The following is a 24,991-nucleotide window of genomic DNA, read 5'->3' as shown; positions in this document are numbered from 1 at the left end:
TTTTTTTGGCTTCCTTATAACGGGGTCAGAGTGAGCGACAGGGAGGTCAGGGTAGAGAGAGGGGAAGACATGCAGCAAAGGGCCTGAATCAGATTGGAACCCAAGGTAATGTGGTAAGGACTGAGCCTACATGATATGCACTCTCATCTTGCTTGTCTAAACCTGGTGCCTACATTACCCACAATGCAACTTGACCACGGAGAATTTTGGTTGGAGATTCAGATGTGCTATACTTGTAGTGGCTAATGTATCCTTGAGCCTCTAGCCTCAAGCAGAGATGAGGAGCGGGCTACAGAGATTTGGTTTCTAACACCACATCCCAGATTTCTTTCATTTTCAAACTTGTAGTCTTCATCCTCCTCTGACCTTGACTCAGGTGACATCACTTAAGGACATTGTGTAGCTCCGTGTGGAGCCACAAAAGGCTTCATGAAACTTTTTTCAAACATGCAGTAGCTTCCCAAGACCTATAAAAAGACTTTGATGTCCTAAATCTGTTGAGTTCCCTTTTCACAGCCCAAGCAAAAAATGTGGAACATCAGGTTCAGTCATGCAGTTGTACAAAAACAACAACGTGTTGTCTCAGGTCAGTATTTAAGTGTTAAGGTTTACTTCACCAGCTCCTTTAAACTATACACTTAATTCTTTCTGAGTTGAGACTGTTTGCTGCATGTCTGCGTGATTAATAAGTTGTTTGATTAAAAGGGTGAAGCTTAACAATTTACAACACAAGCCTGAACAGAAGAGTCACCCAACCAGTCAGAGGTGCTCCAACCTCAGACAGCCACCCTGCAGGAATGCCAGCTTTGAGAGGTGACAGACGATTGGCTGATCCTCTGCAGGCAAAATAAACCTGCCTCAAAATCATCTACGCAGAGTTGGGTGGAGACACTGCAGAGCGAGCTAAATACTGTGACTAACATCCACAGACCTGGGTGTGAGGACGGTCTCCTGTAGCACAGGTGAGGTTTTTACATTTTTAAATACGATAAAGACCATTTTAAAACACTCTAACCTCCTGTTTTTTTCTTTCTTGCTACAGCCTTTGCTTCTGTTTTTAAACCTTCCAGCCGAGGAAAGATGTCCATCTTCAAGAAGTTTTTCAAGAATGTCATCCATAACAGAGACCCTGAAGATGACACCGTTACAGTGAGTATCACCTGTAGGAACAACCAGTCACTAGGAGAATGCACCTGTTGCTGGCTAGCTGCAGTTTTGATGAATACTGTGTAATTCCAGTTTGAAATCCAGGTTTTAATGAGAGACATTCTAGTGTTTGGATTTTATATGAATTAATAGCCTAGTCATCATCCTCTCCTCCATCTCCACTGTGTCAGTCACTCTGTCTTGTAATGAAACTGCCATGATAAATATCTTCAGTCCTTGTGGTTTGCAGCAGCCAGAGCTTTGTAAAACATCTGTATCTCTGGTTGTTCTTTCAGGTGAAGGGTAAACCGAAGCCTAAGTATTATGGGACAGTCTCCCCGTACCCCAACTTCAACGCCAGCAGTGACGCTTCAGTTCTTCAGAGTGCCATTGAAAGCAAAGGTGGGTGTGCCCTCTCATGTTCTCTTAAAGATGACCTTGTGTTTTTTAAGGTTAGGCTGCTGTAAAACGTTCTCACTCTCCTCTCAGTGCTTTTAAGTAAGTGAGGTAAAGTGCAGCTTGTCCCTCGCAGGAGTGGATGAGGATGTGATCATCTCAGTCCTGGTGAAGAGAAGCAACGAGCAGAGGCAGAAGATCAAAGCCGTTTATGAAGCGTCCACTGGGGAGGTGAGTCATTTATATATATGTATATATATATATAGTATATAGAGTATATATATGAAGAGTCTGGTCAGATAATGGAAGATTCACAAACACAAACCAAAACTAAAGTTAAAGCCTTGAAAAATGTTAAAACATTAAATGTCAGTCATCACTGACCTCACTATGTAAAATGCTTTGAGCATTTACAGATTTGCAACACAAATGAGGTCAATTGTTGTGACAGCAACAAGCCATTCAATCCTTGCTCTGCATTGGGATTAAAGATTCTTTTGCAGTTCTTATTTTCTCACATTAACCTGCAGGGTTTAGAGTCTGTGTTTACGCATAAGTTCAGTTATTCTTTCACATTATTGACTGTTACTTTTCTTCTTACGAATGAATAGTTGAATTCATAAGTAATAAAACACAATCTTATTCAATTAAATACACTCAGCTACAGCTTAGCAATGGTATGACCTGTACCATGGTGGCTAGCTGGCTAACTTTAACAGCTAAAAGCTATTGCTGTGCAACAGTGGCGAACCGTGAGTATTACAGCTAATGCTGACCAAATTCATGTTCCTGCTGGGGGGCTTTGGGTATGTTGAGTCTTCACTACAGGAGCATCGAGTGAAGACAGTTGAGCGCACCAATTCCAAAAGCCGATGATGATTTACACCATTGCAATAGCTCTGGCCGTGATCCTTCGGGAGGGACTAGGACAGTGATTTATGGTCCCACACACTATAAGTCAAAATGTGATTGGTTAATTCATGGTTATGGGATTGTAACCATTTCAATTCTGAAGCAAATTTAATAGAAAATGAGGCTAAAATCAGAATTAGAAGAGAATGATAATTAAATGAAAGATATTGATTATGAAATTCATAATGCTGACATGTGTTGCTGTCTCTGAAGGCCTCGAAGGCCCTGATGGTTCCACTGTTGTGCAACTGACATTGCTGGAGCTTGTTGTCTTTATGACTCATCGCTATTTGTGCTACATTTTAGCACATCACGTCATCACCAATGTCAACAAGTAAATGCAGCATACCTCACCAGAAGACACTGTGACATTGTCATTTTAAAGCGGTGATCCTGTGCTACTCACACACAGTCAGGCTGTGTAAGAAAAACATCTTTAAAGTAACTCATGACTCCCTGAAGAGACACTGTGGCAGATCCTATCATCCTCAAACACTCACAAATCAGCACATAATGGCTTTACTTTTCTGCAGCAGTTTTTCTCCGTTCTGAAATGCCATGACTGTAATGAGCAGTGGTACCATCATGTCTTCATGTGGTTGCTCCCTGTGTGTTGCAGAGGCTGGATGAAGCTCTGAGGGGAGCTCTGCGCTCAGATTTAGAGGACGTCTCTCTGGCTCTGCTCATGACACCAGCTCACTTTGATGCCTACCAGCTCAGGCAAGCCACAAAGGTAAACATCAGTGGTTTATGTTATAAATATCATGGGAGAATATTTCCAGATAACACTGTGTAACTCTTCATTGTTCAACCAGCAGTGAATTCCTCTTTGATTTGGCTTCTGCAAGGTTTTTTATCTTTTTTTAAAAAGGTTGAGTATTAGTTGAGCTGAGTAAGATATTACATGTAGCTGTTTTTTATCCTCAGGCTTTATCCTGCAGTATCTGTTATTTCTAGGCACATTTCTTGCTTAATGCTTCTATGGCATTTTCTCTATTCCAACAGGGATGGGGAACACATGAGGACATCCTGGTGGAGATTCTGGCAACCAGATCAAACCAAGAGATTCGAGAGATCAAGAGGGTCTTCAAAGAAGGTCAGCCTTGATTCGGATCCACTACTTACAGTGTGTGTGTGTGTGTGTGTGTGTGTGTGTGTGTGTGTGTGTACATGAGCTCTGAACTCCTGAGAGCTCTTCACATTTTATGTAACATCTTAGGTATGTAACTCAAACCTCTTCAGTGTCCCCACTGGAGCAGTATAACACTGAATTCCCAGACAGTGCTGCACTGTAATCATTGTGCCTCTTAGCAAAAGTTATTACAACTGCAGCTATACCTTGTTTCATTATATTATTGCAGAGTGTATTCAACCTTATCCTGAAATGCTCTCGATCCCTCAGAGTATGAAAAGGACCTGGAAGAGGTCATTCAGGATGAGACCAGTGGCGACTTCACCACGGCCCTTCTGGCCATGTTGAAAGCAAACAAAGATGAGAATACTGAAGTCGATTTGGGTCTGGCCCGAAAGGATGCAGAGGTAAAGTCAGGAAAATCAACTTTTAAACGACATGATTGGTCTTATAATTTTGTTGTCAATCCCTTGAAAAACTAAAAATACTTTTTAGCTTCCCTATCCTGTCTGTAGCACTGTCCCAAGCTCATTGGTTCTTACTGAAGATGTAACAGATATATAGTTAGTTATTTAATAAAAAAAAAAAAAAAAGCTCTGTCACTTTTGAGTACTGTAGTTTTTAAAAGTCCCATATAGTATTAACACAGATGTCCATGTGTTGTTTGATTATAAAGTAGGTCTAGGTTCTATATTAATACTGTGAAAGTATCAAAGCGCTCAGTCCACAGAGAAATGCACACAGCCTGTATTCAGAAACTGAGCCTTAAAACCAGCCGTCAGGACTTCTGGGACTTTGTGATGTCACATCAAAGTCTCCGCTCTCAGCCATTTTAACTTTATTTATAACAACACCAAGAGGTCTTTCTATCGCCGAGCTAACAAGCTATTAGTTGTTGGATGTCAAGAAGCCAATAAATCATTGCACAACCTTTCCAAGCAGAGGAACCTTAGAGACCAGTGGGTAAAGTTGATTTTTTCTGAAATACCACAGGATTTTATCATCATTTCTGAATTTTAAACACATGTTCCACTCAATCGCTGACTGGGTATTGCCATTTGTATTTACTAATGAGTTTTACCAAGGTACAGTAGTAAGCTACAATCCATTACCTCTGGTTGGCCTGGCGATGTATCACTCAGAAAACAGTCAGCCAATCATAAGGGAGGACATGTAAAACTATCACATACAATCACCAAACGCGACAGGTTCACAGTGTTACTGTTTTCTATCTGTAGATTCTGTTCGAGGCAGTTGAGAACACTGCAGGAATCGACGTGTCCGCCTTCATCAACATCCTGACCACACGGAGTGGACCACAGCTCTCTAAGAGTGAGTGTGTTTCAAATGCATGAATGCTTCAGCTGTTGGGTTTGATTCAGAGGATGAAACATTCAAAACCTTCATTTTTACATGAAGACACACACATCTGGGCAAACAGGTGTAACCACACTCCTCCAGGTAACAGGTGGAACACACCCAGCACTGTAGGAACAATGCAGTGCAAAGTCAGTCAGGAAGACAAGTACGCACACAGGCAGGTACAGACAAGAGGATACTACATACAGGGAAACACACAGTGACATAAGCAAAGGAAGTGAACTGGTATAAGTAGATCAAGGCTGAGAAGGAGGTGCAGGAGGGGAGAGCTCAGGTGACTGCAGGGCTGATGACAAGTGGGAACAGGTGTGTGGATGGGTGGGGCTGTCAGGTGAACAGGAATAGGGAAGAGAGTCTGGGGACATCTGGTGGGCGGATGGAGAGTGGCAGGAGATGGTGGCTAAGATAAACAGGGCAGAGACAGGATGGTAGGTCCAGAGGAGGGAACCAAAGATGAAAGCAAAAATAACTTTTGTGAAAGAAAACTTTGGCTTGAATCTCTAGGACAAAACCTGCCTAACAAATGTGTAAAAACATCCCTGTTGTGTGTTTAAAGCAGTTGTTGTGTACAGTAACTGCCTTCTAACTGCAAAATTGTTGTTATTCATCTTCTGTAGTTCAGCTGAACTTGTAAATTGTGGATGCTCATATCTAAAGATCATTTCAAACCAGCTAAAGACTGTATTTTAAATTCCAGCAATGCTAAGTGTATATGCAACATCCTCATTGCCTTGACAACAATAACTTTTGAGGAGAGATGCCTGGTTTCTGTCTGACAACTAAAAAAGCCTGTTTACCCATAAATACCTGTTGTTTGTCTGTTTACCTGTTAGCATTCCAGCAATACGCCTGCGTCAGTGACATCACACTACCTAAAGCCCTGAACATGGAGCTGAAAGGAGACATCGAAGACTGTCTCATTGACATTGGTAAGGTTGATGTCATCATATCTTAAATGATATTACATGATTAGGTGTCACTGGAGGACTGGAGCAGGGACTTTACGTGTTGCTGAGTTTTGCAGAACAAATTCTAAAGAATGTGAAAAGCATTTTTATCAACTGGCTTCTTACCATGAGCTATGATTTCCATATCTGTGCTCTTGTCTGTGTTTTTCTCACTGGGTTGAAGGGGGGCGGAGTTCAGCTGGAGTATGGTGATGTCACATATCTCTATATGCCAGTTAGGATTTAGCTTATATGATATATATATAACGGCTGTTTGCTTGTCTTGTCAAACTGCTGTATGTCAAATTTGATCGAACCACACCCACGGTCCTGCTGAGCGCTGAGCTTTCAAACTTTAACTTTGCACATTTAGTAATGAATATTTAATAGAAACACTGAAACCACGTTGTCAGGGACTTTCAAGCACTTAATTTGTCATTGACAAGCGCTGACTATAGTGTTGCACAACTGATGTTTCTGTGGAGAATCTGCTAACAGGACACAGGCTGCAATGTTCACCCACATTACAACCAACAACAGAGAAAGTGCTGAACATATTCAGCAACATACTGAAGATTTTGCTTCCACGGGTCAAAATTTAAAAGGTTATTCTGTGGGTGAAATGAAACGAAAGATCATGTGATCAAAAGGATTCATCCTCTAAGGATCATGAATGAGCTCAGTAAAGTTATGTCTGATATTTCCTGTGTAAAAGAGACTCTAGGGGAAAATCAAAGGGTCTTCAAAATCAATAGAACCCTGAAGATCCACAGTCAATTTAATGGAAATCTGGCCAGTGGATGTCAAGATGTTTTACTCGTTCATTTTCTGATGGATAGATTGACTGACTGATGGATAATGTGTTGCTCAAGAACCAGTCCTTACAGGAAAAAAGGGTTTGACAAAAGAGTCGAGCACTCTAAAACTTAAATTAACACGATTTTAATGTGAATGAAACAGTGGAAGAAGGACACACAGAGGTGCAGAGGGACTACAAAACACCTAAATACACAAATAAAATAAAAAAACACATCGAGTTGAATAAGTGAAAATGAAGAGAAGTGCTTGAATCATGTGATCGAGAGCATCTAAATTTATGGATATAAAACTCGATAAGATGAACTATAGTACACAGAGGTGAATGAATAAACGTTGTGAGCTGTACAGCTGGACACTGCATGATGTGTGTTTGTGTCTCTTTGATGTTCAGTGAAATGTGCCTGGAACATACCAGCTTTCTTTGCTGAGAAGCTCCATCTGGCCATGAAGGTGTGTATGAATATCTCTCTGCTTCACTCTCTCTCCATATGTCAAGGTGGTTACTGTGTGTGTGGTTGGATAACTTTTCCCCACACAGAAGATATAATTTTATTGTTGTATTTATGTCTTTCCTTTAAATACCTACTTTGAAATATAGTTGAAATAAAAACTGAAAAGTTTGTCACATTGTGTCTCTGACCACTGCAAATATTTTCACTCTCGTGATCAGCTGACCATACACAGATGTAGCACATCACAATGGTACATAACTTTCTGTGATGTGAATGAGAACACTTAAGTGAACATAAACGTGCTCTGTTCTCACAGGGTCACGGCACATGTGAGGATACGCTGACCAGGGTGATAGTGGGTCGCTCTGAGGTTGACCTGAAGAAGATTGTGGAGGAATACAGGGCCATGTATGACATTAGTCTACAGGAACACATACTGGTGAGAAGACATGCCTATTAAATATCACATTTTTATATTCTGTTTTTCACCTCCAATCTCATTAAGTAAAGAAGTGACATCTTCAGTGTGTAACAGCTGACCACATGTTTGTCTCTGTTTCACAGAGAGACACTGAGGAACACTATCAGAAAGTCCTGCTTGGACTGTGTGGACCCCACTGAAACTCTGTACCACTGTCCTGTAAAACAAAGCTTTGTTGTCCACCAATCTCTGATAAGATCCCTCATCTTTCTAAATAATTTGGAATAACCTCACCAAACAGTCTTTTTAAGTTGATGCTCTAATAAAGCTCTTATCCCAGCAACAATAACTTAAGCATCACATTCCCTCTTTCTGACAAAAACACATTTCTAATGGAGTATATTGTGGTAACAAATTTAATATAGTATATGGGAAATTGATCTAAAGTATACAGAAAACACAAAAGATGAAGAAGATACAAAAGAGGCGGGGTATAATTTATTTTCTGCAAGCTTTAAAGCCAATATCTTACCAAAATGCTTATGTTTTAACAACGTTTGTTATAAAGCTAACCATCAGCCATTAGGCTAAACAAGAAATAAATCTGCTTTGACTGCTTCAGAAGAGTTTGATGCTACTTTCTCTGTTGACTGTTTCTGTTTTTGTTTCCATACATTGTTTTTCTTTTTTTTTTTTTTTTTACAATGAATTCACAACTTGGCTCATTATAATAGAGTATAAGTTTGACAGACATATATAGGCATAAAACATGTCCCATGAGTCTTAGCCACAGAGCAATTGTCAAAGCCTCATGGGCACTGTAGTTGGTTAATGCTACCCAAATAAATTGTTTTAAGTTTAAGCTGAGATGTTCAAATCATACTGTCCGATACAGTGGTGGATACTTTGAAAGTTCATTTCCACCATGAAAATAAAAACAACATGAAAAAGTTTAGAATGAGAAATATTAAAATGTTTGTGTTGAGTCAAAGCTGAGATGAGATAATAAATCAGACTCTTATGAGAGATACTAGGTCAAAATCTGGACTTAAGTTGCTAAGCCATAACGATGAAAGCTTTCTGAAATGTTGAATTTGTGAGTAAAATTTTGAAGTATCAAGTAAAGATTTTTAATTTTTAGTTACATATTTTGAGATGAAGTCATACTTTTGGGACAGTCAGAATAACTAAAAAGATCCATATTGTAAGATGTCAAGTCAAATAGGCTACATTAATGTGTCAGAATTAATTGTCTAATTTTGACTTTTTGACTCAGTCCAAGTAGCCTTCCATAATTAATATGATTCTTCATGATTTTATAATTTTGCCCCCGACGGTACAAAGAGATAATACACTGATTAATGAAAGCTGGTGAAGCAGAACTCAGCATGGAAGCTTTTTATTTACTGTCATGAAACTGAAATGAAAATGAAACTTAAACGTGTACTTAAAAACACAACTCACCTGATGCAGGTCACTTTCACCACCTCCACCACCGCTCTTCAGTGACACGTCCGCGCGCAGAACTGCGCAGGAGCGACGCTCACGAACACACGTACGTGACGTTAATACGTGGAATGTTTACCGTGTCCGGAAGTGCTGTGACTCTATTCCCAGCTTATTGTTTTACTCTTTCATTACGGACTTTAGCATTTACTATGGTCAACCTAACCTAAAATTGTAATTATTGTCTTGCTCTAACTAAGGGACTACGTGTGTTTGTTTGACGTACACTGTACACAGGACGTGTCGCAACTAGAAACTTTGGATAAAAATCTAACTGGCATGCCGAATGGCTAGCTATCTAGCTAGCTAACAGGCTAAGAGGCTGCCAGCTGACTGTTGCCTTATGTTTGTTTACAGTTCACTTTACATATTTTGTTAGGTAAAACAGGGCGATGTATTAGGGACAGAAGAAGCCTGTTCATATTGTTTAGCTTTAAATGGACTGCGGTTCAGCTTCATTATTAAGGTAGCAGTGATGATGAGGTAACGGAAACATAAATACTGTAACTGGACTTAAACTGGTCGAGTTTGGGAGCTTGAAAATGGAAGAGAAATACAGCAGCAACGTGCTCTCAGGGGGGAAACTGGGCATGGTCGAAGTGCCCAATTCCAGGTATGTCTCTACCGTATTGTTAACGATTATCTTATCCAACTGAGTGTGATTTATTGACTGTTTTCTTGCCCTTAAGTCAGAAAGGTCAGATGACTGTAGCTGTAATCCACATATGCGGTTTGTTGATTAGTCTACAAAATGTATAAAATAGTGAAAATGTCCATCACAATTGCCCAGTGACGTCTTTAAGTTGCCTTTTGTGTCCAAACACAACAAATAGGCTGTATGCAGTTTATAACTATAAAAACAGAAAAGAAGCACATACTTTCATTTGAGAATCTAGAATAAATTACAGTCTGCTTGATTAATGACTTAAATGATCAACAGATTATCAAAATTATTATTTATAGATTTATAGAAACTAATCCATTAACTGGTTATTTATGTCAGTACACATCTAATATAACAGTGCAAAAATATGTGCAAAATCTCAGTGGGTGAGCAAAACGTTTAGCAGGACAGTTGTTTTTTCTGTATCATTCAGCTCTAGCACTAATATATCCTATTCTATATCCTTTTCCTCTTCAGGTTAACCAGGTACATAGTTTTACTGGTCGTCTCAAAGGTCCTCAAGGCACTTGGGATCTTTGAATCGTACGATATCCTAAAAGTTGTTCACATTGTCCAATTCATCTTCGTACTAAAATTAGGGTAAGTACTACTGAGCTTGCTGCGGTTTCATCACATGCATTGTATTATGTCTTTGTATTTTGGAAATTATGGATGATGACAACATGCTGACGGAAATCTTTGTCTTTTCTCAGGACTGCTGTTATTCTGCTTTTCTTTCAAAAGCCTTTCTCCTCTGGCAAAGTCATCTCAAAAAGACAGGTTTGTTGTATTTCTTACTCTTAAATTTGTGAGTGAAAAAAAATTCAAAATTTTTCTCTGTGATTTCTTCAATCTCTTATTCACCTATGAATGTCGTCCTGTTGTTTGTAGTGTTTGTGTTGAGCATTACAAAAGTAAAATATAATTTTGTCATGAAATACATTGTATTAATGCCTCTGTTTTCTTTGTAGTGGATAAAATTACTAAAGCATGCTGTTTTCAGCTGTGTCATATCTCTCCTGGGATTCTTTGGTCTAACTCTCTGTGGACCCCTAAGGTGAAATATTTTGATACAACCATATGTATGTGTTTTTCCCATAGTGGTTAGAGATGTCAATACTGTGGATGTGATATACATGTAGTTTTAACTGTGTGTTTGTGGGCACTGTATCTGCATGAGTGTTTATGCAGAGTCTGTTGTGTTCAGCTTATAAGTAAATCCTGACTCATGTCTTTCACAGGACATTGTTGCTTTTTGAGCACAGTGATGTGGTGGTCATTGCTCTCCTTGGTGTCTTGTTTACAAGCTCAGGAGGCGGGCCGTCCAAGGTGGGAGGACTTTTAATTATAAATCAGAAACTTTTATCTCTGAAGATAAAGATAAGCCCTTTTCAGATATATTTGACATTACATGCGTTTCTGTTGGTTTGTGTGTGACTCTGTTTAGACCAGAGGCGCTGCTTTATTCATCATCGCTGTGATCTGCCTCCTTCTCTTTGACAACGATGATCTCATGGCAAAGATGGCAGAGCACCGTATCCTTTGCTTCTTATAGAAGGCAACGGTTACATCTGTTTTCATTATTTACCTGTTTACCTATTTATTGACCAGATCTGTTTGTGTTGTTCACTATCATATGTCTCTGTTTGTATTATGTTTGCCTTGACTCGTCCTCTTCAAGCTGAGGGACACCATGACAGTGCGCTCACACATTTCCTCTACACTGCTATTGCATTTTTAGGGGTTGCGGATCACAAAGTAAGCAAGGCTCATTCCCCACATGAAATTTTATGTTTACTGCTGCCTAAACAGAAGCACAGTAAAGTATTAGTTTTGATTTTCATCTTCTGCTTTCGTGTTCATCCTGTCAGGGTGGTGTTGTGCTGCTGGTGGCCTCCCTGTGTCTGAAGGTGGGCTTCCACACAGTCTCCAGGAAATTATCAGTGGAAATTGGTGGTGCAAAACGCCTCTATGCCCTTGACAACCTGGTTTCTGCCATGGTGCTGCTGCCATGGGTCATAGTGCTCTCAGCGACCACAGAGGTAGGTGCACAGACCATGTGATAAGATGACCAATCTTTACAAATGTCTGCATGCATATAGCCTCAGTCCTATTTTCAAAATTGTTAGCAATGCTAGCAGCTCCAGGCATGGCTGTGTTCGCCTGTCTGTCAGTCAGTCTGTCTGTTGGTCACACAATCCATTACTTGGGTCCAAACTGACATAACTAAACATTTACCTGATGGATTGCCATGGAAATCTGTGCAGATGTCCATGTTTCTAGATGATGAGCCACTGAGTTTTCATATACCACCACCATGAGTTTGGCTTTTGTGGCTTTGATTGAAATGTCTCAACCACCATTGGATGGATTGCCATGCATTTGGTCCATCACATTCATGTTCCCCTCAGGAAGAATGCAAATAACTTTGGTCAAAATTTCACTCTGTCCAAAACTTTAGTATTGGACAGTATCTGCAGAACTAATGACATTCTCATCAGCCTCAGCTGTTCTGTTAGTTATTACATGTTAGCATGCTAAATGCTGAAATACCTCAGTTTGGTAAGCTCAGAAGCTAACAAATCTGTAGTTACTGTAAATCAGTATCAATTGTATCTGTCTATGCTCAAATGATTTCACAGCAAAAAGCTCAGAATGACTTCTGTCTCTGAATCCCTGAATCCCTTGAATCTGTCTCAACACCAGAGTAAAGTAGAATCCTGGTCGTCCCTCATCCTGCCATTCGGGATGATCATCTTCTCTGTGATGATCCTGGAGTTTTACGTCGAGGCCATGTGCAACGCAAAGATGGAGACGCCGAGGTGCGCCCGCTACGGCACCATCGCCCTGTTCCTCAGCGCTCTGCTGCTGGCCAACTTCTGGACTCACCCACTGACGGATCAGCTGCGCTCCATGAGCAAACCGCCCCAGCAGGTCAGCACCGAGCACGTGCTCTCTGGAGGAGTGCTAGTCAGCGCCATCTTCTTCATCATGTGTAAGTAGGCGGGCAGCGGGATGAGTTAATGTGTATCTATTATTAAATGCTAAATACGCAGGCACAGCTGCGTGCCTGCGTATTTAGTGGTTTTTGGATATCAGCCTTGATTTCTCCTCGCTTTCTCTCTCTGCAGCGTCCAGTATCCTCTCATCTCCGTCAAAGAAAGGTCAGAAGGGCACCTTGGTGGGTTACTCACCTGAAGGGACTCCTCTGTACAACTTCATGGGCGACGCGTTGCAGCACACGTCGCAGTCTCTCCCACGGTTCATCAAAGATTCACTGAAACAAATCCTGGAGGAATATGACTCCAGACAAATCTTCTACTTCCTGTGTCTCAACCTGGTACGTACAGTGTCATGAAGAGATAACTCACAGCTGACCAGCCGGTGAAAGGTTGTGACCATATTTAAATTTGACTGTGTTACATTTCAGTGAAATAAAAACCTTCTTGTAGTGTAGAGGAGGCTTTGAGACAGTGCTCACCATATCAGGAGAAAAATAGAATTGGATTAATACTGTCAAGATGTAAATATCAACTTTGTTAGCAGAAAATATTTGTGTGTTTTTCACACTTGGGAATAGTGTGTAGTTTTGGATTTGACATCTACTACTTTGTTGTTATTTGGTAAGATGTGTTGCTCTGCTTGTTTCAGGCTTTTACCTTTGTGGAGCTGTTTTATGGTGTTTGGACCAACAGCCTGGGGCTGATCTCTGACGGCTTCCACATGCTATTTGACTGCTCTGCTTTGGTCCTGGGTTTGTTTGCTGCCCTCATGACTCGCTGGAAAGCTACCAGGATCTTCTCCTACGGGTAAAGTCCACCAAGAACACAAGAATAGGCTTTGATAGGAAGTACTAGAAAAAATACTTGAACTACAGCTGCATGTTTGAAAATGAACTCTTGTTTGTTTGCAGGTATGGACGCGTGGAAATACTTTCTGGATTCATCAACGGCCTGTTCCTGATGGTCATCGCTTTCTTTGTCTTCGTTGAGTCGGTCACCCGTTTACTGGATCCTCCTAATATAAACACAGACATGCTGACAGTAAGTAAACTGCTTGTACCTCTTCATGTGAACGCTTGTGACTGAATGTACATTTGATGCACTTGAGTAAATAATTTAAATCAGTGTGTCCTGATCATGTGTTCACCTTCAGTCCCAAGTCATTTAATATTGAGCATCTGCTAATACGGTCCTCACCAGTCCTACACAATAGAGAAGCTTGTTACACACTTCAGTAATTATTTGATTAAACATTATTTACAAAGTAAAAGTTTGTGAAAAAATAAATATAAGTATATATTAAATAAATATTGTATAAAATAAATTAAGCAAACCTACAGGGGCGCTGCACCATTTGTACACATGAAGCTCAGTTTGCTTATCATGTTTAGTACCTATACTCTCCTTACTTTGGCTCTGGAGCTTTCTGAAGTAATATCATCAGGTTTATCTTGTCTTACAAACCACAAATGTTTAACAAAAAGCCTGTGTAAACTGCGTGTTATGCAATGCTATAGAGTTGCTTAATGGATTCAATTAAGGAATTAAAAGGCCATCTTTCTTGGCCTCTTGACCATTCTTTTTATAATCTCTCTCTCACAAATTCCCCAGCTTAATGCATGTACTATAACTAATGACAAGGGAATCCCTTTAAGAATGAATGAATGCTTTTATCCAAGAATAATACAACTGGAGCTGCTGAGCCCACATGGGCTTAGATGACACTACTTATATTACAGGCAAGATAAACCGAAAAGTAAAGCAAAAAAAAACAGTTTGTGCTCTATATTAGTACCAAAACATAGAATATCAGACGTAGAAAATTAAACATGCAGCGCTTTCATGCATTGATGATAATCCTTTAAAGGTCCCATATTGTATAAAGTTAGATGTCCATGTCTTTTTGATTATAAAGCAGGTCTAGGTTCTATATTAATACTGTGAAAGTATCAAAGCCTCAGTCCACAGAGAAATGCACTCTCTCACTCTTAGCCATGCCCTGCCCACCTGGACCCACCAACCAACCTTACAGGATTTGGTTTCTCTGAGTGTTTTCCTGAAATCTGATATTTTTATTAGATCACTCAGAAAACAGTCAGCCAATCAGAAGGGAGGCTCAGAGCCTCTCTCTTCTGATTGAACATGAAGTGAACATAGGACAAGTGTAAAATATGGGACCTTTAACAAAAACTGAGATAAAACACAAACTTTACACATACAGTAAACAAGCATCCCAAAGAATACAATTTAAATAAAATTTTTACTTTAAGTTTTGTTCCTTAAACCTGTTTACCTTAAACCAGTGTAGTTGTTATGCCTCGCCAGCTGCCTGACTTGTGCGTAATGTCTGTTTACATGCGACAGCTGATGAGCATGTGAAAAAAGAATGGAGGATTGGATCAGTGAAGTATCTCGATTAGCTTTGGAACAGATTTTTCAGATCGACTCTGGACATCCTCATTATTAATATTTTTGGGACGATATCAGATGATTTCACTAATTAATGGTTTATCATCATGTCACTTCACGTCAGTCAGTCTGAACTCTGCGTGCTGTTTTTTGTTTCCTGCAGCCTGTGTCTGTCGGAGGCTTACTGGTCAACCTGGTGGGTATCTGCGCGTTCAGTCACGCCCACGCCCACGCCCACGGCGGCAAAAGCTGCTCTTCACATGACCACGGCCACTCGCACCACGGCCACTCCCACAGCGAGCACAGCCACGGAGGTCACGGCCACTCTCATGGAGGACACGGGCACGGTGGACATGGGCACGGCGGACACGGGCACTCCCATGGCTCAGTGGGTGGAGGCATGAACGCTAACATGAGAGGTGTGTGTTTAGGGAATAGTACAGAAATAAACCCAGTGGAAAGGAAGTGTTAACCAGATGTAGTCCTCATGCGTTTTTTTTCTTCCAGGTGTTTTCCTTCATGTCCTGGCTGATACTTTAGGCAGCGTTGGTGTGATCATCTCCACCATCCTCATCCGGCAGTTCGGCTGGTTGATCGCTGACCCGATTTGCTCGCTCTTCATCGCCACACTAATTTTCCTCAGTGTCATCCCTCTGCTGAAGGACGCCTGTGAGGTTCTTCTTCTACGAACTCCCCCAGAACAAGAGAAGGAGCTGAACAGTGCACTGGGGAAGGTGAGATGAGAACGACATTACTGTGGTTTTCCTGTAACAGTTCGTGGTTTTACTGTCAATCAGACTGACTGTATTTATATTACAGCATTTTGCAAGCAAGCAAAGTTGATTTAAATAGCACAGACACTAGTCACAATGTGCTTCACAATCCAGTTAATAAAATCAATTGAAATAATTAAAATGAAAATATATCAAATAAAAGCAATGGTAAAACACCAGATAAAATAGGAGGAAAATAAGAGGAAAAACAGATATAGGACATCAGCAGGACATGCAGTAGTTTGGTGGCAGCTTTTCATTGTGTGATGATTACAGCCTGAAAACATTTCTGTGTGAAAAATGATGTTGAACTTTTCTTTTAACCCTTGAAATCAGTAGAATCTGATGCTTTTTTAATGTTATGTGTTTGGACTCCTGTTTGGTTGCTTGCAGGATATCTAAAATTTTATATAATTATTATTATTATTAAATTATTTAATGTAATTATTTTGTCATCCTGGCACCTGTGACTCTGTAGACACATTCTTGTGAACACGACAACTCAAGTAGTAGTAGTAGAAACTTTATACTTTACACCTCAGGGACGTCATATGGAGTAACTGGTCTGATTAAAACTTTGGAGCATCTTGCTGCATAAATTTGCGTATTAATTTAATTTGGTCATTTATTTTTTAAGTTTCTGTCAGCTGTGCGCATACATGTTCTCTTATTATAGAGACGATGAAATAATTATTCTATTTTCTGGATTCCAAAGAAAATCTGGCATGGCCTCCATGATTGCTCATCATCTCTACTGATCTGGATACAGATTTTATAAATTGTTAACTGTTAGTGGAGGTCTGCACTATGAAGGTTTTTTAACTTAGAGTAAATTTACAATATTCTTGATTGTCAATCACATGGTGTACATCACATTGTAATTTGATTCAGGAACATTCTTGATAATCATCATTAGCCTTGGTAACAAATCTGCTGATATTTAAAGCTCAGTCTTCCTTGTTCCAGATCGAGAAGATTGAAGGAGTTTTGTCGTACAGAGACCCTCATTTCTGGAGGCATTCAGCCAACATGATCGCAGGGACCATCCACCTGCAGATCATGTCAGATGTGGTGGAGCAGAGGATCATACAGCAGGTCGGTGCAAACAGAAGAGTCACGATTCATTCTCCATGAAACTTTCTCCATGGTTACAGTGTAAATAATCCTGATTTATCTGACTGTGTAATTCTCCTCATTCGTAGGTGACGGCCATTTTGAAAGACGCAGGGGTGAATAATCTGTCGGTGCAGGTGGAGAAGGAGGCGTACTTCCAGCACATGTCAGGACTCAGCACCGGGTTTCACGAAGTTCTGGCAATGACGCAGCAGATGGAGTCGATGAAATACCTGAAAGATGGGACATGTATCATGTAACGTCAACCTGTGGGACCAAATGAAACTTTAGTGATTGTTTTTGAAATGTACAGTATGTATGCGGTTTAAATAAATCTGAATATATTGCTTTTATCATCGTGTCATTGTATGTTTGTTTGTGTGCACAATAAGTGCTCTAAATGTTTCCTTCCTTTACACATTCAGCGGCTAATTGACTTTGATATTTGCAGTTCTGTCAGTTTTACTTCAGTGTTACCTGTTACAACGAAGAAAGTGACTTTTTTATTACTTAAAATTCACACATTTTCTTTATTCTGGTATTTTCCTTATTGGGCCCTATCACCATCTGATCTTTTTCATACTTATTTCTTTCATGTCTGAGCCGTGTTGACCTCGATACCAGCCGGTATCAGTGTGTATGTCAAGTCAATTTTATTGGTATAGCGCCAATTCACAACAGAAGTTATCTCAAGGCACTTTCCAAATAGAGCAGAACTAGACCTTCTCTTTATAAAATTATTTACAGAGACCCAACAATTCATTTCCCAACCAAAAGCAAGCGCTAGGCGACAGTGGCGAGGAAAAACTTCCTTTTAAGAGGCAGAAACCTCGAGCAGAACCGGACTCAGGGTGGGCGGCCATCTGCCTCGACCCGTTGTGTTGGGGTGAGAGAGAGAGAGAGAGAGAGAGAGAGAGAGAGAGAGAGCACAGAGGCTTAGCTGGTAGAGGGTCCAGCAGACAGGTGGTGGGTTTAGAAGACACCAGCTTAGACAGTGCTTCAAGACACAGAGTCTCAAAATTTGTTAAAGGAGAACTTAACAGGCACTCAATGTAATGCTCTGCTGGTTCTGTAGAAGCTGGAGAAGAAAAGCTGATTTTATGTCTAATCTTGTCTATTTATTACTGAAAAAGTCTAGAAAGTCATGGGCTGTGAAGGGCGAGCAGCTGAGAGACAGCTGCTGCTGAGTGAGTTTATTAGTGCCACGGGTGCTCAGCTCCGAGGCACTCCTCTACAGCTAGAATAGCTGAGATTATTCTTCCGCCAAATTTTGGCGCGTAACTTGTCCCGCAGCTTTGAGAAAACCCCGGTAATATATACATCAAAATGTGCGTCTTTATCCCGAAAGGGGTGCTATGACTTTTGGTGTTAAAATTCCAATTTTTCCCAAAGTTATTTCCAAAAAACTGGGAATAAATAATGCATTAGAAATGCATTGGAATTTTCTTTAGAAACCCACCTTTTTTCTACAAAATTGCACCTTTTTTCTGAGTCACCCAGCTCTATCATACCTGCACGTAGAAATGTGATTCAAACTATAAAACGGAGGAAAACTTCTGCTCTCTCAAAAAGACAGGAACTGTTTTTACATAACATGTAAACTTTTCAAACTGTGAGCACTCAAAGGAGGAGTGCAAATCACTTTTTCTTCAAAGTTAGAGTGAAAGCGTCAGTTGGCTAGAGTGCGTGAAGCAGTAAAAAATAACCTTTATTTTTATTTTTAACTCGAGCTCGCGGCCAAACCGTAAAAAGGAGACAAATAATTCTTTCTGAAAATGTAGACATAGTTGTTGGGATTCATAAAATGTAACTTTGACAGGCAGGGTCTGCACAAAATTTAAACGGGGGTGCCGAGTCCGGCAGCAATACCTGTCTCACTCTCATTGACACTTAATGTAATCGTCTTTTTTTTTCAAAAGAATCTCACTCTGTCTTCGCACTGAGCTTACGCACTCATTTTAAGGAATATCTGAATAAAATAGAGGCTGTAGAAACTTCGGGCTTCAGTGTCTGGCACAGTCTTTTCGGTTTATGAAAAGAAGTAACGGTTTTCTCATAATTTGCAGTTGTTTGGAGCCATGTAGAAGCCAAATTCTGGGCAGATTTTAACATTGCCATGGCAACGGCAGCTCCTGACCTGTGTGCGTGCCTGCGTGCGCCTAGCAACCAGATAACCAACTCTCCAAGCTCTGCTAGCTTTACATTAGCCGCATGTTAGGTCTTAAATTACATTTAGTTAGGTCTTAAATATGTAAGTCCATTTACTGCTTCCTTCGTTGCTTTTTGTTTTGTTTTGTTAAAAGAGTGAATGAAGTTGTGACAGAGAAGAGGAGAAGCTACTAGCCCTCTCTCGCTGTCACTTCTAGTCGCGTTGCTTTCCTCCCCAGTAATGTTAAATTTAGCACAGAAAAAAACATAATAGTGGTAATTTAAATAGCGGTTCATGGGATTTATTAACCCTCAGGGGTCCCTCTGTCCTTTTTTGGACATTTTCTTTACTTTTCTTTTTTGATTTGCTGATCATTTTGGCTGTGTTACAGCTGAAGGTATGGATGGAAAAACGTCATAGTATAGTATAAAATTTCAAAAAACGTCATAGTATAATAAGGCATAAAAATGGCAAAAAAAGTAATAGTATAGTCAGGCACAAAACGTCACAGTATAGTAAGGCATAAAAATGCCAAAAAAATACATATTATAGTAGAGCATAAAAATGGCAAAAAACGTCATAGTATTGTATGGCATAAAATGTCACAAAAACATAATAGTATATAAAGGCATGAAAGGTCATAAAAACGTCACAGTATGGTAAGGATGGCGCAAAAATGTCACAGAATATAAAAGCCTAAAAACAGGGTTTGAACCCTTGCCCTTCTCAGTGTGAGGCTATAGTCCTAACCATCGTACCACCATGCTGCTGGATCACTTGTATAGCAAGGTATATAAAATATCAGTATACTACTCCGTGAAATATCATAAAACGTCATAGTATTGTAAGGCATAAAACGTCAAAGTATAGTAAGGCATATAAAAATGCCAAAAAACGTAATCGCGTACTGTAGTGTGAAACTATCAAAAAACATCACAGGATTATAAAGTCTGAAACCAGGGTATAGTCACTGACTATACTATGACGTTTTTTGCCATTTTTATGCTCTACTAGAATATGACTTTTTTTGGCATTTTTATGCCTTACTATACTGTGACGTTTTGTGCCTTATTATACTATGACGTTTTTTTGTCATTTTTATGCCTTAGTATACTATGACATTTTTTGAAATTTTATGCCATACTATACTATGACGTTTTTTGCCATTTTTATGCCTTATTATACTATGATGTTTTTTTGAAATTTTATGCCATACAATACTATGACGTTTTTTGCCATTTTTATGCTCTACTATAATATGACTTTTTTTGGCATTTTTGTGCCTGACTAATAGTCAGGCACAAAACGTCACAGTATAGTAAGGCAAAAAAATGCCAAAAAAAGTCATATTATAGTAGAGCATAAAAATGGCAAAAAACGTCATAGTATAGTCAGGCACAAAACGTCACAGTATAGTAAGGCATAAAAATGCCAAAAAAATACATATTATAGTAGAGCATAAAAATGGCAAAAAACGTCATAGTATAGTATGGCATAAAATTTCAAAAAACATCATAGTATAATAAGGCATAAAAATGGCAAAAAACGTCATAGTATAGTCAGGCACAAAACGTCACAGTATAGTAAGGCATAAAAATGCCAAAAAAAGTCATATTATAGTAGAGCATAAAAATTTCAAAAAACGTCATTGTATAGTAAGGCAAAAAAATGCCAAAATAAGTCATATTATAGTAGAGCATAAAAATGGCAAAAAACGTCATAGTATAGTCAGGCACAAAACGTCACAGTATAGTAAGGCATAAAAATGCCAAAAAAATACATATTATAGTAGAGCATAAAAATGGCAAAAAACGTCATAGTATAGTATGGCATAAAATTTCAAAAAAACGTCATAGTATAATAAGGCATAAAAATGGCAAAAAAAAGTCATATTCTAGTAGAGCATAAAAATGCCAAAAAAAAGTCATATTATAGTAGAGCATAAAAATGGCAAAAAACGTCATAGTATAATAAGGCATAAAAATGGCAAAAAACGTCATAGTATAGTATGGCATAAAATTTCAAAAAACGTCATAGTATAATAAGGCATAAAAATGGCAAAAAACGTCATAGTATAGTCAGGCACAAAACGTCACAGTATAGTAAGGCATAAAAATGCCAAAAAAATACATATTATAGTAGAGCATAAAAATGGCAAAAAACGTCATAGTATTGTATGGCATAAAATGTCACAAAAACATAATAGTATATAAAGGCATGAAAGGTCATAAAAACGTCACAGTATGGTAAGGCATTAAACGCCAAAAAACATCACAGTATCATAAGGTATAAAAATGGCAAAAAACATCATAGTATAGTAAGGCATAAAATTTCAAAAAACATCATAGTATAGTAAGGCATAAAAATGACAAAAAAACGTCATAGTATAGTAAGGCATAAAAATGCCAAAAAAAGTTATATTATAGTAGAGCATAAAAATGGCAAAAACGTCATAGTATAGTCAGGCACAAAACGTCACAGTATAGTATGGCATAAAAATGCCAAAAAAATACATATTATAGTAGAGCATAAAAATGGCAAAAAACGTCATAGTATAGTATGGCATAAAATTTCAAAAAACGTCATAGTATAATAAGGCATAAAAATGGCAAAAAACGTCATAGTATAGTCAGGCACAAAACGTCACAGTATAGTAAGGCAAAAAAATGCCAAAAAAAGTCATATTATAGTAGAGCATAAAAATGTCAAAAAACGTCATAGTATTGTATGGCATAAAATGTCACAAAAACATAATAGTATATAAAGGCATGAAAGGTCATAAAAACGTCACAGTATGGTAAGGCATTAAACGCTAAAAAACATCACAGTATCATAAGGTATAAAAATGGCAAAAAATATCAAAGGCAAAAAATATATCAAAAAGGACCATAGGACAGTAAAGCCCCAAACCAGGGATTGAACCCCTGACCTTGCTAGTGTGAGGCAGCAGTCCTGACCATTGTACAACAATACTTCTGCATCACAAGCTCATGGTATAGCATCATATTAAGGATATTTTAGCATACTAATCCATGATATATCACAAAAGATTGTCCATTAGGCATAAAATGTCATGAAAACATAATTGTATAGTAAGACATATAAATATCAAAAACATCATAGTATAGGATGGCGCAAAAATGTCACAGTATATAAAAGCCTGAAACCAGGGTTTGAACCCTTGCCCTTCTCAGTGTGAGGGAATAGTCCTAACCATTCTACCACCATGCTGCTGCTTTATAAACGCCTTGTATAGAAAGGTATATAAAATATCAGTATACTACTCCGTGACATATCATAAAAAATCATAATATTGTGAGGCATAAAATATTATAGTATAGTAAGGCATAAAAATGGAAAAACAATTCATCGTATACTGTGGTGTGAAAATATCAAAAAGCATCATAAGAGCGTAAAGCCCCAAACTAGGGTTTGAGCCCACGACCTTCTCATTGTGAAGCAACAATCCTAACCATTGTACCACGATGCTGCTGCATCACAATTTAATGGTATAGCAAGATATTAAGAATATCTTAGCATACTAATCCATGATATATCATAAAAGGTTATTGTCCATTAGGCATAAAATGTCATGAAAACATCATTGTATAGTAAGGCATAAAAATGCCAAAAAACATCGTAGTTTAGGATGGCGCAAAAATGTCACAGCATATAAAAGCCTAAAAACAGGGTTTGAACCCTTGCCCTTCTCAGTGTGAGGCTATAGTCCTAACCATCGTACCACCATGCTGCTGGATCACTTGTATAGCAAGGTATATAAAATATCAGTATACTACTCCGTGAAATATCATAAAACGTCATAGTATTGTAAGGCATAAAAAGTCAAAGTATAGTAAGGCATATAAAAATGCCAAAAAACTTAATCGCGTACTGTAGTGTGAAACTATCAAAAAACATCACAGGATTATAAAGTCTGAAACCAGGGCTTGAACCCTTGACCTTCTCAGTGTGAGGAAATAGTCCTAACCATCGCACCACGATGCTGCTGCATTGCAAAGTCATTGTATAGCAAGATATATGAAATATCAGTATACTACTCCTTGAAATATCATAGAACATCATAGTATAGTAAGGCATAAAAATGGCAAAAAACGTCATAGTATAGTCAGGCACAAAACGTCACAGTATAGTAAGGTAAAAAAATGCCAAAAAAATACATATTCTAGTAGAGCATAAAAATGGCAAAAAACGTCATAGTATAGTATGGCATAAAATTTCAAAAAACGTCATAGTATAATAAGGCATAAAAATGGCAAAAAACGTCATAGTATAGTCAGGCACAAAACGTCACAGTACAGTAAGGCATAAAAATGCCAAAAAAAGTCATATTCTAGTAGAGCATAAAAATGGCAAAAAACGTCATAGTATACTATGGCATAAAATTTCAAAAAACGTCATAGTATAATAAGGCATAAAAATGGCAAAAAACGTCATAGTATAATAAGGCATAAAAATGGCAAAAAACGTCATAGTATAGTCAGGCACAAAACGTCACAGTATATTAAGGCATAAAAATGCCAAAAAAATACATATTATAGTAGAGCATAAAAATGGCAAAAAACGTCATAGTATAGTATGGCATAAAATGTCACAAAAACATAATAGTATATAAAGGCATGAAAGGTCATAAAAACGTCACAGTATGGTAAGGCATTAAACGCAAAAAAACATCACAGTATCATAAGGTATAAAAATGGCAAAAAACATCATAGTATAGTAAGGCAAAAAATTTCAAAAAATGTCATAGTATACTAAGGCATAAAAATGACAAAAAAACGTCATAGTATAGTAAGGCATAAAAATGCCAAAAAAAGTTATATTATAGTAGAGCATAAAAATGGCAAAAAACGTCATAGTATAGTATGGCATAAAATTTAAAAAAATGTCATAGTATAATGAGGCATTAAAATGGCAAAAAACGTCATAGTATAGTCAGGCACAAAACGTCACAGTATAGTAAGGCATAAAAATGCCAAAAAAATACATATTATAGTAGAGCATAAAAATGGCAAAAAACGTCATAGTATAGTCAGGCACAAAACGTCACAGTATAGTAAGGCATAAAAATGCCAAAAAAATACATATTATAGTAGAGCATAAAAATGGCAACAAAAGTCATAGTATAGTATGGCATAAAATTTAAAAAAATGTCATAGTATAATGAGGCATAAAAATGGCAAAAAACGTCATAGTATAGTATGGCATAAAATTTCAAAAAATGTCATAGTATAATAAGGCATTAAAATGGCAAAAAACGTCATAGTATAGTCAGGCACAAAACGTCACAGTATAGTAAGGCATAAAAATGCCAAAAAAATACATATTATAGTAGAGCATAAAAATGGCAAAAAACGTCATAGTATAGTCAGGCACAAAACGTCACAGTATAGTAAGGCATAAAAATGCCAAAAAAATACATATTATAGTAGAGCATAAAAATGGCAAAAAACGTCATAGCATAGTATGGCATAAAATTTAAAAAAATGTCATAGTATAATGAGGCATAAAAATGGCAAAAAACGTCATAGTATAGTATGGCATAAAATTTAAAAAAATGTCATAGTATAATAAGGCATTAAAATGGCAAAAAACGTCATAGTATAGTCAGGCACAAAACGTCACAGTATAGTAAGGCATAAAAATGCCAAAAAAATACATATTCTAGTAGAGCATAAAAATGGCAAAAAACGTCATAGTATAGTATGGCATAAAATTTCAAAAAATGTCATAGTATAATAAGGCATAAAAA

The 24,991-nt window shown here is 38.2% G+C and overlaps 2 protein-coding genes across 2 annotated transcripts; both read left to right on the top strand.

Moving 5' to 3' along the window:
• Positions 1 to 100: 100 nt before the first annotated feature.
• Positions 101 to 9,091, top strand: LOC130186458 (annexin A1-like). The gene is made up of 12 exons (XM_056403610.1): positions 101 to 962; positions 1,043 to 1,149; positions 1,443 to 1,548; positions 1,679 to 1,773; positions 3,074 to 3,187; positions 3,460 to 3,550; positions 3,857 to 3,993; positions 4,825 to 4,918; positions 5,800 to 5,895; positions 7,124 to 7,182; positions 7,501 to 7,623; positions 7,749 to 9,091. Exons 2-12 carry the CDS (start codon positions 1,081 to 1,083, stop codon positions 7,803 to 7,805), a joined length of 1,041 nt encoding a protein of 346 aa, XP_056259585.1. The 5' UTR covers positions 101 to 962; positions 1,043 to 1,080; the 3' UTR covers positions 7,806 to 9,091.
• A 127-nt stretch (positions 9,092 to 9,218) lies between these two features.
• slc30a5 (solute carrier family 30 member 5) lies at positions 9,219 to 17,425 on the top strand. The gene is made up of 16 exons (XM_056403607.1): positions 9,219 to 9,724; positions 10,253 to 10,375; positions 10,489 to 10,555; positions 10,747 to 10,832; positions 11,017 to 11,104; positions 11,223 to 11,310; positions 11,457 to 11,533; positions 11,647 to 11,817; positions 12,482 to 12,770; positions 12,907 to 13,115; positions 13,427 to 13,584; positions 13,689 to 13,818; positions 15,350 to 15,605; positions 15,694 to 15,920; positions 16,926 to 17,054; positions 17,162 to 17,425. Exons 1-16 carry the CDS (start codon positions 9,654 to 9,656, stop codon positions 17,330 to 17,332), a joined length of 2,340 nt encoding a protein of 779 aa, XP_056259582.1. The 5' UTR covers positions 9,219 to 9,653; the 3' UTR covers positions 17,333 to 17,425.
• Positions 17,426 to 24,991: the final 7,566 nt, after the last annotated feature.

Source organism: Seriola aureovittata, chromosome 18 (assembly GCF_021018895.1).
Source record: "Seriola aureovittata isolate HTS-2021-v1 ecotype China chromosome 18, ASM2101889v1, whole genome shotgun sequence".
NCBI classification, from domain to species: domain Eukaryota; kingdom Metazoa; phylum Chordata; class Actinopteri; order Carangiformes; family Carangidae; genus Seriola; species Seriola aureovittata.
The sequence above is the reverse complement of the archived record's forward strand: the minus strand, read 5'-3'. Positions and strand labels throughout refer to the sequence as shown.